Source organism: Periplaneta americana, chromosome 1 (assembly GCF_040183065.1).
Source record: "Periplaneta americana isolate PAMFEO1 chromosome 1, P.americana_PAMFEO1_priV1, whole genome shotgun sequence".
NCBI lineage: Eukaryota > Metazoa > Arthropoda > Insecta > Blattodea > Blattidae > Periplaneta > Periplaneta americana.
This window is the reverse complement of record NC_091117.1, coordinates 195,110,491-195,128,257: the sequence shown is the minus strand read 5'-3', so window position 1 is coordinate 195,128,257 and position 17,767 is coordinate 195,110,491. Positions and strand designations below refer to the sequence as shown.

The following is a 17,767-nucleotide window of genomic DNA, read 5'->3' as shown; positions in this document are numbered from 1 at the left end:
TTGTATATCCTAAATTGACTCATTTTACTTGTGTGGCGCATGCATTTCATCGTGTGGCAGAAGTGGTCAGAGACAATTTCCCTAAAGTAGATTTGTTGATTTCATCAGTGAAAAAAGTATTTCTCAAAGCTCCCAGTAGAGTTAACGTGTTGAAAGAAATGTACCCTGAAATTCCACTGCCACCAAAGCCAATTTTAACTAGATGGGGTACATGGCTAGAAGCAGTTGAATATTATGCCGAACATATAGACTCTATTAACAATGTTCTCCTTGCATTGGACTCTGAAGATGCAGTCTCAATTGATACTGCGAAAACAGTTACCTGTGACATAAGTGTGAAGAATGACTTAGCTCACATTCAGCATACATTTTCATGCATCATAAAAACGCTCAAAAGTCTCCAAAATAGGCACCTTTCACTATCTGAAAGTTTTGAAATTATAAATAGTACTGTGGAACAACTGAATCGTGGTAGAGGTAAAGTTGCAGATGCAGTAAGAGCTAAGGTGGACACTGTACTTTCAAAAAACCCTGGATATGAAGAACTACAAAAGGTTGTTGCTGTGATGAGTGGTGAATCAACAGTGAAGATTAACTTGGACTTATCCCCAGCAGACATTGTGAAATTGAATTATGTACCAGTTACTTCTTGTGACGTCGAACGCTCTTTTAGTCAGTATAAATCTATCCTCAGAGACAATAGAAGAAGATTCACTTTTCAGCACTTGAAAGAAATGTTTGTAACCTATTGTTATGGTAACAGACAATAAAAATTGTGTTTTGTTGAAACTACATTGGAAGATAAGGTACGTCCATTATATTTTTTGTTTAGTTTGATTAAAATGTACCAATATTTAACGTACATAGTCATTTTTTTATAATTTTAAGTCCATATTTAATTCCATATTTTGGTAAAAATCCATATTTAATTCCATATTTTGGTAAAAATAACTACATATATATTTACATATTTCATATATTTTTAGTCCATATAAATCCGTTCCCTGATCATTAGTGTTATTATTGCATCAATAACTACAGTATAATAATAATAATAATAATAATAATAATAATAATAATAATAATAATAATAATAATAATAATAATAATAATAATAATAATGTCTGAAAGTAGAAGACACCGATAGTTCACTTTCATAATTAAAACGAATTAGAGAGAACGAAATCTGAAGGAAAAACACGTAATTAAAAACAATCAATTTTCCAAAGTAAATGAACCAGATGAAAGCAACATTTTTAAATCAACAAATCCAGACTTACGAGAAACAAAATTGTAAATTTAATTAAATCAGACTGAAAATCTGTATATTATTATTTAACAAGTCATCAATAAATCTCAAATAAAACTGAAATAAGCTTGGCATGTTTATAATCTTCGTACTCAATGAGTAATGCAAAATTAATTAAAGAATTTTCACGATACACAGTGTTTAGTAATGGAACTATTTCATCATTGCGAGGCGAACCTAGCGGCAGAAATTGTAATAACGCTCCAAGATGCACATCTCGTAAGCACAGAGCCCGTGGATACAGATTCTGGTAAGCAATGCTCCTAACACACTCTATTAACTGTTCAGTCGCCATTACCAAAGTGAATGCGGGACGCGGGAAAACGCTGCTTGCAGCGAACTGCAAGTAGAACGCTGCAGTCCCGCTAACTAGGTGGGATTGAGTCGCTGTGGTGTGAATGGATTCATATCCCGCTGTACTCACAATAATTTGCGTCGGTTTCGCATTCGCTACCACTCCCGCGTCGTGTCGGTGTGCGCAGATCTTAATCTTTCAACATGTGCAATTCAACAGCTGATGTACTGACATTCGGCATATTGTAATTGTTACTGTATTCAATGATTAACAAGATACAACTGAATATAACAAAGTTTGTCATGTGATTGTTGATATTAGACTACATCGGTAACAAGCTTATGAGGGGATTGTTAATTTTAAAATAACAACAGAAACCAATTTTAAAGGAATTACTGTAAATGATTGAAATTTTATTGTTTACATCTGTTTTTAAACGTTTGTATTTAATGCATAATGTTTAATTAACCTTAATATGAACTATGGAGACAGAACTGCACACATTGTATTCTTTACCTGACATAATTAGAAACATGGGCGAATACAGAAATGCATATAGAGTGTTAGTTGGGAGGCCGGAGAGAAAAAGACCTTTGGGAAGACTGAGATGTAGAGGGGAAGATAATATTAAAATGGATTTGAGGGAGGTGGGATATGACGATAGAGACTGGATTATCTTGCACAGGATAGGGACTGATGGCGGGCTTATGTAAGGGCAGCAATGAACCTGCGGGTTCCTTAAAAGCCATTTGTAAGTAAGTATGAACCACAGTCTAGTATATACAGTCACGAAGCTTAATATGTAATAAATATGCATCCATAGATACTTGCTAACCACTAGGATCGCTACTATAGCCTCATTACAGACAATGCGAAATAGTACCTGCACAGTCTATTGTTCCTAGCAACCTCAACAACTCAAGCTTCGTGACTGTATATACTAGACTGTGGTATGAACTATGGAGAAAAATGGAATGTGTGAAGTAGACAGACAGAATAAGAAATGAAGCAGTGTTGGAAAGACTAGATGAAGAAAGAATAATGTTGAAACTGATCAGGAAGAGGAAAAAGAATTGGCTGGGCCACTGAAGGGTGCACTGGAAGTGATGGTGAATAGGAGAAGAGTTCGAGGCAGAGAAAGATATCAGATGATGGACGATATTAAGATATATGGATCGTATGCAGATAATAAGAGGGCAAAAAATAGGAAAGATTGGAGAATGTTCGGTTTGCCCTTTGTATTTAAACAATTAAAATGCGGTCATTTTGGTCCAGAGAGCAATCATTTGGTGCAATGACAATTCCTTTAACATGTTTCTTAATTGTTATTCATGCAACCATAGTTTAATGAAGATTGACATCATTTAGTTTTAATGTGTATACTTTATATTACTTGCTATATGTTTCAGAAGTTACTGTAATAACATTGTAGAATTATGTCCATCTAGAGAAACTACACTTTCCAATGGAGTAAACAATTAATTAGCTTCTGATATCACTTCATACAAACACACAAACATTCTCTGTAGGCTATGTTTAATAGCTTTCGATTGTTGTTGTCCAAGGCCCCTTATAGACGAAGTCATTTGTTTTCATTTCAGAACAGCGCCTTAGATGGCATTGTTATTGTAATTTTAAAACTTATTTATTTCATTAAATATCAGTCCTATCAAACTTTTGTATAGAATAAAACTTATCGGAAATTATTTTTAAAGAAACTTTTGTTATGTAATATTTTTCACGAAAATCAATAATAAGCGAGATATTTCGATTTATTTAATTCAGGCTCCCTTATAACCCCTTTTAAATAAAGTATTTTGAATGCCATATAGCCTAAATCTAAGTTAGAACGAACATAATTTATATTCCAATTTTCATATAAATTGGTTCAGCCATTATCGCGTGAAAAGGTAACAAACATCCAGACAAACAGACAGACATACAAACAAAAAGTCAAAAAAGCGATTTTCGGTTTCAGGATGGTTAATTATACATGTTAACACCAATTATTTTTGGAAAATCGAAAATTACCAGAAAAATTTTGACTACAGATTTATTATTAGCAGGGAACGGATTTATATGGACTAAAAATATATGAAATATGTAAATATATATGTAGTTATTTTTACCAAAATATGGAATTAAATATGGATTTTTACCAAAATATGGAATTAAATATGGACTTAAAATTATAAAAAAATGACTATGTACGTTAAATATTTGTACATTTTAATCAAACTAAACAAAAAATATAATGGACGTACCTTATCTTCCAATGTAGTTTCAACAAAACACAATTTTTATTGTCTGTTACCATAACAATAGGTTACAAACATTTCTTTCAAGTGCTGAAAAGTGAATCTTCTTCTATTGTCTCTGAGGATAGATTTATACTGACTAAAAGAGCGTTCGACGTCACAAGAAGTAACTGGTACATAATTCAATTTCACAATGTCTGCTGGGGATAAGTCCAAGTTAATCTTCACTGTTGATTCACCACTCATCACAGCAACAACCTTTTGTAGTTCTTCATATCCAGGGTTTTTTGAAAGTACAGTGTCCACCTTAGCTCTTACTGCATCTGCAACTTTACCTCTACCACGATTCAGTTGTTCCACAGTACTATTTATAATTTCAAAACTTTCAGATAGTGAAAGGTGCCTATTTTGGAGACTTTTGAGCGTTTTTATGATGCATGAAAATGTATGCTGAATGTGAGCTAAGTCATTCTTCACACTTATGTCACAGGTAACTGTTTTCGCAGTATCAATTGAGACTGCATCTTCAGAGTCCAATGCAAGGAGAACATTGTTAATAGAGTCTATATGTTCGGCATAATATTCAACTGCTTCTAGCCATGTACCCCATCTAGTTAAAATTGGCTTTGGTGGCAATGGAATTTCAGGGTACATTTCTTTCAACACGTTAACTCTACTGGGAGCTTTGAGAAATACTTTTTTCACTGATGAAATCAACAAATCTACTTTAGGGAAATTGTCCCTGACCACTTCTGCCACACGATGAAATGCATGCGCCACACAAGTAAAATGAGTCAATTTAGGATATACAACAGATAATGCTTGTCCAGCTTTGACCATATAAGGGGCAGCATCGCTAATAAAGAATAACACATTATCGTACATAATACCCTTTGGCCACAGGATACCCATAGCTTCGTTGAACAGTTTAACTATAGTTTTGTTATTGCACTTTTCTAGAACATCACAATGTAAAAGAATTCGTTCAGAATATTGTTCACTTAACAAACCGATAACTACATTACCAACAAGTCTACCTTCTTTGTCGGGAGTCTCATCAATGGAAACCCAAATTGAACTATCTTTAATTTCATCTCTTATCTTCTGTATTGTCTCATCGTAGATGGATGGAGCATACGTCTTCCTAAGTGTTGACTCATCCGGGATTGTATGTTGAGTATATTTTTCAAGGAATTCCCTGAAGACCTTATTCTTTAGTTTGTAGAGAGGAATATCAGCAGAGATGAGAGAACGGCACAGGTCGATGTTAAACTCAGATCTTACATTCGATGTTGTTGGTTGTGTTAAAAACAATTGTCTCTGCTTGGAATTTAGTTGTTTGTTGGCCTGATGTTTACTAGTTGTAATGTGTTGTTGCACCAGGAACTTTTGTGTAGATGATACTGCACACTGACACAAATTACAAAATAATATTTTATTGTCAGTTGATAAACCATCTTCTTTAAATTCTGAAATGTAACTTGTTAGTTTTGATTTTAAATTGACTGAATGACGTACTTTTGGCATATTTACCGTCTTTATAGTATGATTTACAAAACTGAACCTATGTGTACTCTGACTGGCATTTAACTGTTGAGCTGCACAACTGAAGTCTGTTAAAAATTTTAAATTAAATTAATACAGTTTTGTAACTTACTTTCCCATTGTTGATAGGACTGCTAATTTTCAAATAACTCTGATGTTAAAGGGATTACTGAACATGTGTTTAAATCTCTATTGTTGAAATGTATTTTTAAAAGTTAATGGAATTTTGTTTTATTGTTAAACCTAATATAATATGGACTGTTTTATATGAAATATGGAAAATATATGGAAATTAACGAAAATATGTACTAAACTCTAAAATATGGAAAAATATGGAAAATAAAAGTAGGATTTTTCAACCCTACACATTGTGAAACATAAAGATAATGCAAAATATAAATTATATTAGCTTTATAAGTAAATATGTATTTACATATAAATCCTTTCCCTGATTATTAGTATAGATGTAAATGAAATGTATTATATATCTAAATAATAATAATAATAATAATAATAATAATAATAATAATAATAATAATAATAATAATAATAATAATAATAATAATAATTCTGAGCAGCAGTTTCATAAAGTCCTTAGTTCAGTCTTCATGGCTGATGTTATACCGCCAGCATTCCATTGTAAGATGTTTAGTTGATTCTGTACCATTAAAGTAGTCCCCGCCCGGAGATCCGATTGGGGGACTATTATACCTCTGGATAATTTTACCTTAATTTCATATTGGAGTGAAAAATGGCAAGTTGTAGCCGATTTAAGTGAACACCATATTTTAACGTTTTGGTGGCTACTTCATTCACACACAACCCCCAGAATGTCTGGAGGACCACACCTGCTGTTGGTCGACGGGTCCATTGGACCTAGCTGGGAGATCTTGTTGATCACCAGCTTTCCCTCCTTAAGCCACTGCTACTTACAGACCTGTTACTAAATCTACGTATTACTCTGTGAAAAGATTTATTAAATCTACATACTTAGACTTCAACAAACAAAATTTGATAACACAATCCCATGAGAAAAAATGGAACTCTCTGCATCAAAATCCACAGTTAATTCCCGATTTACCACGAAAATCGTCTGTAGCTGCATTTAGATTGGCAACAGGCCATAATTGTTTGGCCAAACACCTGCATAGAATTGGAATATATCAGTCCCCTAACTGTCCATTGTGCAACTCAAACCAAGAAATGGATTCGGAACACCTCAAAATCTGTGCTTCAGTGGCTGGTCATGATAATATCTTTGAAAAATGTTGGAGTGCAGGAGGTCAAATGACTTTATTGTCAAACGCCTGGCATTAGAAAACAACAACAACATAAAGTCCTTATTAGGGCTTTAATACGTGGTGAAATTAGAAACATTTATACATTCAAGGAAATGTATCCATTGTTTCTAAATATATTATAATGATCAATGACTACGCATTTCTGTCTATATTTGCAAATAAGCTCTCTACTCACTGACCTGTCAAAGACACTCCTTTTACAAAACCATGTTGGCATAATAAGTGTTGGGCCATGTGACGTATAAATCTGGTGATAAAGCTGCTCGTTATCTAGGGAGTTGGCCCAACGTGTGAAGCGCACAGTTGAATCATCAGGCAAACGACGAAACTCACAACCCACGATCTGTAATGATTCATAATATTCTATGAAGCACCTGTTGTTGTACACGTACAACAAGTGATCTTCACCATCAAACCATAATGATAAATTTTATTCTAGGAATATTAATTACTGTCTAAAAACGAAAAATTTGTTAGATTCACATCTTTTCTATTAGAAATCGAAGACTGCTTTTACTTGAACTTAAGAAAACTATTTTCCTCTTAATCTTCAATACTAGCTCCCACTGACTTCATTTGTTTCACCCTTAGGACTCTCACCAAAATTAGTACATATATACAGAATTTTAAAAGGTTCTTAAAATATAAATAACAAAAACATATTTTTAATTATTATCATATTTTATGTTATAACATTTTAAAGATCTGTTGGTGACATGCCTTCTTACAGTCTAATGTTTTTCTAAGTTGTCTTATTGATAACAGAAACGTCACTGACATCTATATAAGGTCACCTGTTAGTGATTTTATCCTTTTTAGGGGGAAAGGGGAGACTTATTTTTACCATAGGTACTTCTTTTGTTCGCTTTTCATTCCATTTCAAGCCTACATCAAGGTTGAACTTCCACAGTATTCTTTTAAGGGATGAATTGTTTAAAATGTCATCCTAACTGGACGTCTGTGTGTTGGGTATCATTCCTGGTACAAACGATGTGCCTTCAAAGCACTGCCATTGGCCAATCATCAACACAATGCTGGGTTTGTAGTGAAATGCATGGTCACTAGTTCATTTGAATACACTATATCAACAGTATTACACATTCAATGAAGTTCTCCAACAAGTGGAAAACTTCGAAGACAGGGATATGAATGAATATGCCAACTTTTGCTTGTGAATATGGGAAACCATTTATGCAGAGTTAAGAAATTAAGTTTAATAACATTCACTCTAGACATTTAGTTATATTAAGATCAAAATTTTAACATCTTTTAACATATTTATAGGATTTAAATGCAGCAAATAATACGCTGGATGATATTGTTTACCTCACCTACATCATTTTTCTATCATATTTTTTCATTATGTACATTACTTACAGCTATTTTTTAATTTCGCTCTAAAGTATGCCATTAGGAAAGTCCAGGATAACAGAGAGGGTTTGGAATTGAACGGGTTACATCAGCTGCTTGTTTATGCAGATGACGTGAATATGTTAGGAGAAGATCCACAAACAATTAGGGAAAACACGGGAGTTTTACTGGAAGCAAGTAAAGAGATAGGTTTGGAAGTAAATCCCGAAAAGACAAAGTATATGATTATGTCTCGTGACGAGAATATTGTAAGAAATGGAAATATAAAAATTGGAAATTTATCTTTTGAAGAGGTGGAGAAGTTCAAATATCTGGGAGCAACAGTAACAAATATAAATGACACTCGGGAGGAAATTAAACACAGAATAAATATGGGAAATGCCTGTTATTATTCGGTTGAGAAGCTTTTATCATCCAGTCTGCTGTCGAGAAATCTGAAAGTTAGAATTTATAAAACAGTTATATTACCGGTTGTTCTTTATGGTTGTGAAACTTGGACTCTTACTTTGAGAGAGGAACAGAGATTAAGAGTGTTTGAGAATAAAGTGCTTGGGAAAATATTTGGGGCTAAGAGGGATGAAGTTACAGAAGAATGGAGAAAGTTACACAACACAGAACTGCACGCATTGTATTCTTCACCTGACATAATTAGGAACATTAAATCCAGACGTTTGAGATGGGCAGGGCATGTAGCACATATGGGCGAATCCAGAAATGCATATAGAGTGTTAGTTGGGAGGCCGGAGGGAAAAAGACCTTTGGGGAGGCCGAGACGTGGATGGGAAGATAATATTAAAATGGATTTGAGGGAGGTGGGGTATGATGATAGAGACTGGATTGATCTTGCTCAGGATAGGGACCAATGGCGGGCTTATGTGAGGGCGGCAATGAACCTCCGGGTTCCTTAAAAGCCAGTAAGTATATTACTTACAGCATTCTCATTTTCTTGTGCTGCTTCATATTGATGGAGAATACGATCTGGAAGCATGATATCATCCTACAAAACAAGAAAATTATTAGAAATTTTTATGCCAACACCAACTAACACACAAAGTGATTTTGAATGGGACTTCTGAACTGTCATCATATGTTGTTGCTATCATAATTATATCACCATTGCTTATGCACTAGCACAGCGAGGGGAGGTTTTGGGAGTTGAAAACTCCCTCCAAAGCCCCCCCCCCCAAAAAAAAAACAATGTTGAAACTCTGCAACATTAAAACAGTGACTTAATCCCAGTAATGCACAACCTATTCACAAACTGGCAAGCCTCCCTGTAAGTATTCGTACTCGTGAAAGGCTATTTTCACTAAGAAAATGTACCTAAGAAACAGCACAGAGAGAAGCATCTTAATCGACTGTCACATACATGAGAAAGTTTCTGTGAATGAAAATGCGGTGCTCAAGGAACTAGCAAAAAAAAAAAAACAGTATAAGATTGAAATACACTGTGCACAGCTTAAACGTAGTCTATTAATAAGAGAAAAATGACCAATTTCGTCGCACTTTCTATCATTTCATCATGCTTTAATTTTTTTATTTCAGCACATAAGTATTTTTTATTTCGTTATATGGCAACACTGTAATGAAAATGTAAATCTTTGCTCATCTATTCTCGATGTCCCATGCTCGTCAAGTACTTACATGGGATATCTCATTCGAAGTGTATCGTTCATACTGGTTCAAGATGAATAGTTCCTGGTGTGTTTGTCCATTCAACTTTTTACTGTCCTTCCCATTTATATTACCTCACATGCAGTCTATGCTTTTATTTTAATACATCTATGACCATGAAGATAGGTTGATATGTTTTACAAAATTCATGCTGCAGTTAACTGTGGTAACATTCTGCCACGTTTGTAGTTCGTACAGTTCGAAATTGTGGTGCTCTACCCATAATTCGGGGGTGGGGGAGAGAAGTTGATGTTTCAATATAATTATCCTGAATAAATTATGATGAAAAAATTCAAAATATTCACTAATAAGGGATGTATCTGACCTCGAACACTCAGAACCACATAAAAACATGCTTGTAATATAAATAGCCCATCACAAAAATATTCTAATGTCAATTAATACATCGTTGCTCAATGAAATCATAAAGCAAACATTTAAATGGAAAATAGTGAACATATCCTAACAAATTCACATTTCTTACTTAAAGAGAAAATCCTCTATTCTCTCTTTGTCACTTGCAAGATATGCTTTCATATGCATGGCAAAAGTATGGATATATCACTGGAAAACAAGTGAGGAATTTCTAGGAAGTCCTCGAAACTATGTTCAAAATAGAAAATAGTGTGTGTGGCATAGATGAATGCGAAGAAGCAGCCATCGTCAAGTGATTGTAGTGTTTGATGATGATATGCCTAGACCATTTTGTTTCCAATCCACATCATCACCAATAAGGTAAGTGGCAAAGAATATTTTGACATAATATTAAGCAGAACCTTTGATGATAATTCAAAATTAAGTAAATAATAGAACAATTCTTACCACGTCTTGAAAACAGAGGAAGACTCCTGAACTCTGCTCTACTGCGTGATTCTTTGCAAAGCCCACTGTTGAAAAAAAAAAAATTTAATAAATAAAATGTTTGTGTATAATATATAGGTACTTCATATCATATACGGTATGCACCAAAACAAACATTACTGAAATTATCGCTCATCTGCTGTCCACGTTTCCCTAGCAACGAAGTATTTATTTATTGTCTACAATAGTTTGGCATATTGTGAATTCAGTGTTGTGTTCATTTCTGCAATTATGGTTCTCACAACAGAGCAGAAGGTTTAAAAGGCATGTTGGTCCGACAAGTTAACATGTAAATGGAAAATAAGTATCATAAATCCTTGGTATGTGTTCTGCATATGTGGAGGTGTTTTGTAATTTTGTTATGGCTGTGACGTGTTCTTTGTAACCTGTTTGAAACGATTTGCCTGTTTGTCCAATGTAGAAGTTGTTGCAGGTGTTACAGTTGAGTTTGTATACGCCTGTGTGGTTGTATTTGTTTGTTTGTGTTGTTTGTGTGTTGAGATGCTTTTCTAGAGTGTTATTTGTTCTGTATGGGATGTTGTAATTTAATTTCTTGAATGTAGGTAGTAATTATGTACGGTTTCCCCCCCCCCCCGTATGTTAGTGTGATGTATTTTTGTGTTCTTGTGTTTGTGATGTATATAATTTAAAAATTGCTTGTGACAACAATGTTTAACGGAAAACTGTGTAACGTCTTCAGAGATTTCAACCCACAGAAATTTAAACTACATTCTAGTGAATATTAGGATTAGATATTTGCTTAGGTTATAATATAGCATACATTTCATGTAACTTATTAATAGAAATATAAGATTGTATTTTAGGATTTAATTTCAACTCATTCCATTTCATTCATTCATGTGTATAACTTAAAAAACTTTGTACAGATTTGCTGAATATATAGATTTGTTAAATTGTATTAATTTCATAATTGACACGTAAGACTAATTCAATAGGAGACTTCATTAACCTATATCATATTATTATTATTATTATTAGCCAAATATTATGTATTTATAACCCTAACATACCTATCTCAGGTAAAATAGGGTTCTTTGTAAAATTGGAGTATAATAAATAAATAAATCCTTCAATAACTGTCTATTTTTAACCTAATGAGTAGTACAAGAAATTACATTAGGTTATACACATAAAATCCACAGTTAATTCCCGATTTACCACGAAAATCGTCTGTAGCTGCATTTAGATTGGCAACAGGCCATGATTGTTTGGCCAAACACCTGCATAGAATTGGAATATATCAGTCCCCTAACTGTCCATTGTGCAACTCAAACCAAGAAACGGATTCGGAACACCTCAAAATCTGTGCGTCAGTGGCTGGTCACGATAATATCTTTGAAAAATATTGGAGTGCAAGAGGTCAAATGACTTTATTGTCAAACGCCTGGCATTAGAAAACAACAACAACACATAAAATATATGACTAGCGCTTTCGCCAATTGGCTGGCATCTTCAGGTCTAGTTAGCATATTATGATGTTTTTTACATAAAGACATATATGAAATGCAACATAATAAAAAGTGATAAAATACATGACGTGAGAAAAATTACAATGTTAAAATAACTGCACAAACAGAAGGCAAAGTGAAATGTTGACTTGAAAACAGGCGTGATGGTTGTAGTAATTCAACCTCTATAAAGTCTAGATATTAAATTACAAAATCTAAGCCTTGAATAATAGTCTGCAAAAACATGTATGCAGCTTATGAAATATAAAAGAGATGGTTAAAAGGGTAAAAAGTTGCAACAGTCATCACGACGCATAGAATGGTAGCGTGTTGTGAATCTGTAAGAATCAATAAGAGATGTTTTAGTAGAGGAGGTGTTTATTGTCGAGCATTATTTCCGGTCATACGGAACGAGGCGTCAGAATGGACCGACCTTGTGCCACGTTAAAGAGCAGTTGCAGGAGCTATTTAACAATGAGGCATTAAATATCACAACATTGTTAGCTATCATCAAGAAGTTCGTTGTACGGGATCAGCCTTATGTCACCTTGCATGTTATAATCACTTATCTCTCTTATCTCAAAATCTGTGCGTCAGTGGCTAACCATGACAATATCTTTGAAAAATATTGCAGTGCAAGAGGTTAAATGACTTTATTGTCAAATGCCTGGCATTAGAAAACAACAACAACATAATCACTTATCTTGATTTTCAGAGTATGTTTGTAATTTCAGTACTCCATATGACTGGAAGATACTAAAAATAAACACCTTCTCTTCTGTTGTGAGAACCAAATTTGCAGAAATCAACACAACACTGAATTCACAATATGTCAAACTATTGTATACTATAAATAAATACTTCGTTTGCTAGGGAAATGTGGACAGCAGATGAGCGATAATTTCAGTCCTGTTTATTTTGGCACATATTGTACTACATCCAACAAATCGAAAAATATCATTCTAAATACGATTTTTTAGAAAATCTAAATATCCTGATACTTATAAAATTACTGTCTTAATGCCTGGTACTAAAATTAAATTTTGTCTGAGCATGTTTTAAAAATGTTGTCGCTGTTGTTAACTAATGCTGAGTTGTTAGGCATAAAGCCATTAACTCTCTTGCTCTCCAATATTTCTCACAAAATGCTCTCTCAATTAATATCACTCAATAAAAGAATTGTATTCCAATGGATACCATCCCATTGTGGAATTCTGGGAAACGAGAATGCAGATGCTTTAGCAAAGAAGGGCAGCACTGTTACTTACAGACCTGTTACTAAATCTACGTATTACTCTGTGAAAAGATTTATTAAATCTACATAGTTAGACTTCAACAAACAAAATTTGATAACACAATCTCAAGGGAAAAAATGGAACTCTCTGTATCATAATCCACAGTTAATTCCCGATTTACCACGAAAATCGTCTGTAGCTGCATTTACAGTAGATTGGCAACAGGCCATGATTGTTTGGCCAAACACCTGCATAGAATTGGAATATATCAGTCCCCTAACTGCCCATTGTGCAACTCAAACCAAGAAATGGATTCGGAACACCTCAAAATCTGTGCTTCAGTGGCTGACCATGATAATATCTTCGAAAAATATTGGAGTGCAAGAAGTCAAATGACTTTATTGTCGAACGCCTGGCATTAGAAAACAACAACAACATATTTCTTACAAAGGCTGGACATTGCTGAAGATGATTCTGATTAATTTCTTCTTGAAGACTGCATGACGAACAAAGTGGAGAAGAAATAATTCCAAGTTTGTTCAAGTGTTTTGACAAACAGTGAGTAATCGAAAGGATGCAACTGTACTTTTCCTCGACTACTCAGAAATTACATTTTGTTGTATACTGAGATACTTCCATCTTTTATTATTTGTTACTCACAAAACTTTGCAGTGAAAATAAGTTTTGTGACTGCTGTGATAATTGAAACAGAATCTGCACTTACCTCCTCTTGGGCATGATGACTCATTTCTAGAAAGTACGAACTTTATGCCTTTCATAGTCAGCTTCTCCTTCCATGCCTGCAACATGTCCCAGGTTTTATCTGTGCTGGAATCATCATATGCAGACACCTCCACTGTGAGATGTTCCACAGCTGATTGAAGCTGAATGGCTTCAAAGCAATCGTCAATCCAAGCTTCTCCATTATGAATAGGCACGATCACAGACTGAAACAAGAGATATTTACTGTATTTTTGCACTGCAACAACAAATGGCTTTTAAGAAACCCGAAGGTTCATTGCCGCCCTCACATAAGCCCGCCATCGGTCCCTATCCTGTGCAAGATTAATCCAGTCTCTATCATCATACCCCACCTCCCTCAAATCCATTTTAATATTATCCTCCCATCTACGTCTCGGCCTCCCTAAAGGTCTTTTTCCCTCCGGTCTCCCAACTAACACTCTATATGCATTTCTGGATTCGCCCATACGTGCTACATGCCCTGCCCATCTCAAACGTCTGGATTTCAAGTTCCTAATTATGTCAGGTGAAGAATACAATGCGTGCAGTTCTGTGTTGTGTAACTTTCTCCATTCTCCTGTAACTTCATCCCTCTTAGCCCCAAATATTTTCCTAAGCACCTTATTCTCAAACACCCTTAACCTATGTTCCTCTCTCAGAGTGAGAGTCCAAGTTTCACAGCCATATAGAAGAACCGGTAATATAACTGTTTTATAAATTCTAACTTTCAGATTTTTGGACAGCAGACTGGATGATAAGAGCTTCTCAACCGAATAATAACACGCATTTCCCATATTTATTCTGCGTTTAATTTCCTCCTGAGTGTCATTTATATTTGTTACTGTTGCTCCAAGATATTTGAATTTTTCCACATTTTTGCACTGCTGTGTTTAATATTAGTTTAATATTTTACTTAAGTGTGTTAGAGCTCGGCAAAGAGTTAGCAATTACAGTGAAACCTCTCATTTACGGACATCGAAGGGACATAAAAATCTGTCCGCATCTGGGAGGTGTCCTTTACTGAGAGGGAGGCTCTCCAATCTAACAGTAAATTTATAATATGCATTATGTATCCCTTCACGCTTTAAATTAAATGTATTGCTGTAGTTTAATTCTAAGTACAGTATACTGTTCTACAGTAAATTCTTTGCAACTTTGAACTACAGTAGATAAGACCGAAAAAGGAAAATACAGTCTCTCGAAACAGAACAACTGATTGAAGTGAAGAGAATAATCCTACAAACCCTATCATGTGTCGAATACAATTACACGATCGCGGAAATCTTGGACCCATCAGACAGGTTAAATTTTATGACTTTGTTTACCCACCCGCTTTCAGCTATAGTCCAGTCGCTCTAATTTCCGGCAGCCAATCGCATTGCAGGTCGGCTACATTTAAATGTGTGTCTTGTGATTCGCTGATTCATTTCTTAAGGCTCGATAAATACTTAATATAAACGCCCGCCATTTTAGCTCTTTCGTTGGCGTTCGCAGAAAGCACACGAAGACGTTACTTTCCGCTCAATTATTTGCTGAATTACATTGTGTTTGATTTATTATCATAGGAGCTACGACATGATAATGTTTAACGGTGTGGCAAATAGATTCCTTGTATGGTAGCTCGGCCACGTAAGAACAAAAATGGCGAACGATACTACCTACCTAGAATTTATAGAGCCTTCTCTTTCTAAGACATAAGCAAAGAGGCGGAGTCACGCCGGAAATAATGTCGGGACTATAACAAGGGGTAGCCGGCTGGGCTAGTTGTACCCTATGAGACCCTTATTGTCTTCTTTCATGTTAAGGAATTTCTGTACAGTTCTCAAAACTAAATTTTTAATTTTGTAACACATTTGGTCTTGAAATCCAAGTTCGTCCACAGTCAGGAGGTAAAACAAGCTTTAGGACTGTGAAACAGCTGTCCCTGTCTGTGTCTGAGAGTATCCATAAACGAGAGTTAAATTTATCATTATTTCTATATTATTTAAGTTCGGACATAAAAATCTGTCCGTATATGAGGAATGTCCGTATCTTGGAGGTGTCCTTAAGGAGAGGTTTCACTGTACTTACATTACGTTCATGTTTTTAATGCTGAAACTTTTAATAAAAATACACAATTACAAAGAACACAGTTCCTTGAAATAACACGGTTCGACAATGGAATTTTCCATCAAATAAAACGAAGTGAATCGAATGTATTTTGACGCACTGATTTCAGATATGGTATCCGTTTTGTGGTATCACCTAAACTATCCGAGAAACATACATATTTGTAAGAAGAAAGTACTTTCAGTTGAAGCAATCTGTGTAACAAACCCAAACAAAATGACCCTTTTATTGATCCTGCAGATTTTTGGCTCTTCAGAATTACTGTGCAGGAGTAAACAACATCTTTCACTTAAATATATAAATAAATGTCAGTTGGTGAGTATTGTCCTTTTGTGAAGATTGGTGTCTTCAGTAATAACTAGGGAACAGATTTCTAGGTGCTAAAAAAGAGAGATTTAGGACTTATAAAATCCAATTTACGACTTTAAGGAGTTTATATAAAACTAACAATAAATAATTTTCTGACAGAAGGTCTCAGTTTTTTTTTTTTTATTTCATATATTGTAGTGGATCTTTGGTTTGCAAAAATAATTTACAAGATTTTTCAGCAATTATCTGCTTCAATTCTTCATGCCAACTTCTTAACCAATGTCTGCTTTTAAAAGCCTTAAACCCAAGACTTCCTTCAGGAAACTTCTAAAACTTACTTTTTAATATTTAGCCAGATTTCTTCAACATCACTTTCATGTACCGTAAGTTTATCTTCTATTCGGTTTTCATAGAATATTCTGAAGCTTTCTTCTTCTAACAAAAGCATTTTTAATTTCTTTTTATTTATTTCATTTTATTGGGTTATTTTACGACACTGTATCAACATCTAGGTTATTTATCGTCTGAATGATATGAAGGTGATAATGCCAGTGAAACGAGTCCGGGGTCCAGCACCGAAAGTTACCCAGCATTTGCTCGTATTGGGTTGAGGGAATACCCGGAAAAAACCTCATCCAGATAACTTGCCCCGACTGGGATTCGAACCCAGGCCACCTGGTTTCGCAGCCAGACGCGCTGACCGTTACTCCACAGGTGTGGACTTTAATTTCTTAACAGTGTTTGTTGGTGTATTCTTCTTTCTAATAAAAAATGTATTTTGAAGTTTTAAAGAGCTTTCCGGTAGATAATGATCGCGATAAATTTTGCTACTCCTATATACTCCTCAGTATCTTTGATTTTGTTGATATTTTCATTGGTAATAACATAATCTATTTTGGATTTAGTGTTTCGTGCTTCTCGTGTGAATTTATGAATAGCCTTTATGTCTGAAAAACGTGTTTGTAATCTTCAATTAATATACAAAAATCTATCAAACATCTTCCATTTTTGTTGACCACAAGTTCACCTTCTGATCCTATACATTTGTCCATTGATCTGTTGCTGACTCTTGCATTGAAGTCTCCTGTCAATATAAGGTATTATAAGGTATTCAAAGACGAGTATTTTCCTAAGATGAGACTCTCCCCTGAATCAAATATAAAATACAAGTTGCACAAAAATGAGTATTTTATCGTGGACTAAAATAATAAAAACTGATATTTCGCCTTGATATAATTAACGACATGTACACTTTCAAAGGCTATGATGCTGATTACTTTCGAGCAAAAA

The 17,767-nt window shown here is 34.5% G+C and overlaps 1 protein-coding gene across 4 annotated transcripts in view; it reads right to left on the bottom strand.

The window, feature by feature from the left end:
- Positions 1–17,767, bottom strand: part of LOC138706100 (queuosine-tRNA galactosyltransferase-like) — a 32,051-nt gene that overhangs the window by 10,532 nt on the left and 3,752 nt on the right. For all 4 annotated transcript variants that reach the window (XM_069835091.1, XM_069835082.1, XM_069835064.1 and 1 more), the window contains 4 exons: positions 14,043–14,265; positions 10,576–10,640; positions 9,011–9,076; positions 6,888–7,051 (listed from right to left, as the gene is read on the bottom strand). In XM_069835091.1, the coding sequence (XP_069691192.1) occupies positions 6,888–7,051; positions 9,011–9,076; positions 10,576–10,640; positions 14,043–14,265 (518 nt within the window). The remainder of the gene's footprint in view (positions 1–6,887; positions 7,052–9,010; positions 9,077–10,575; positions 10,641–14,042; positions 14,266–17,767) is intronic.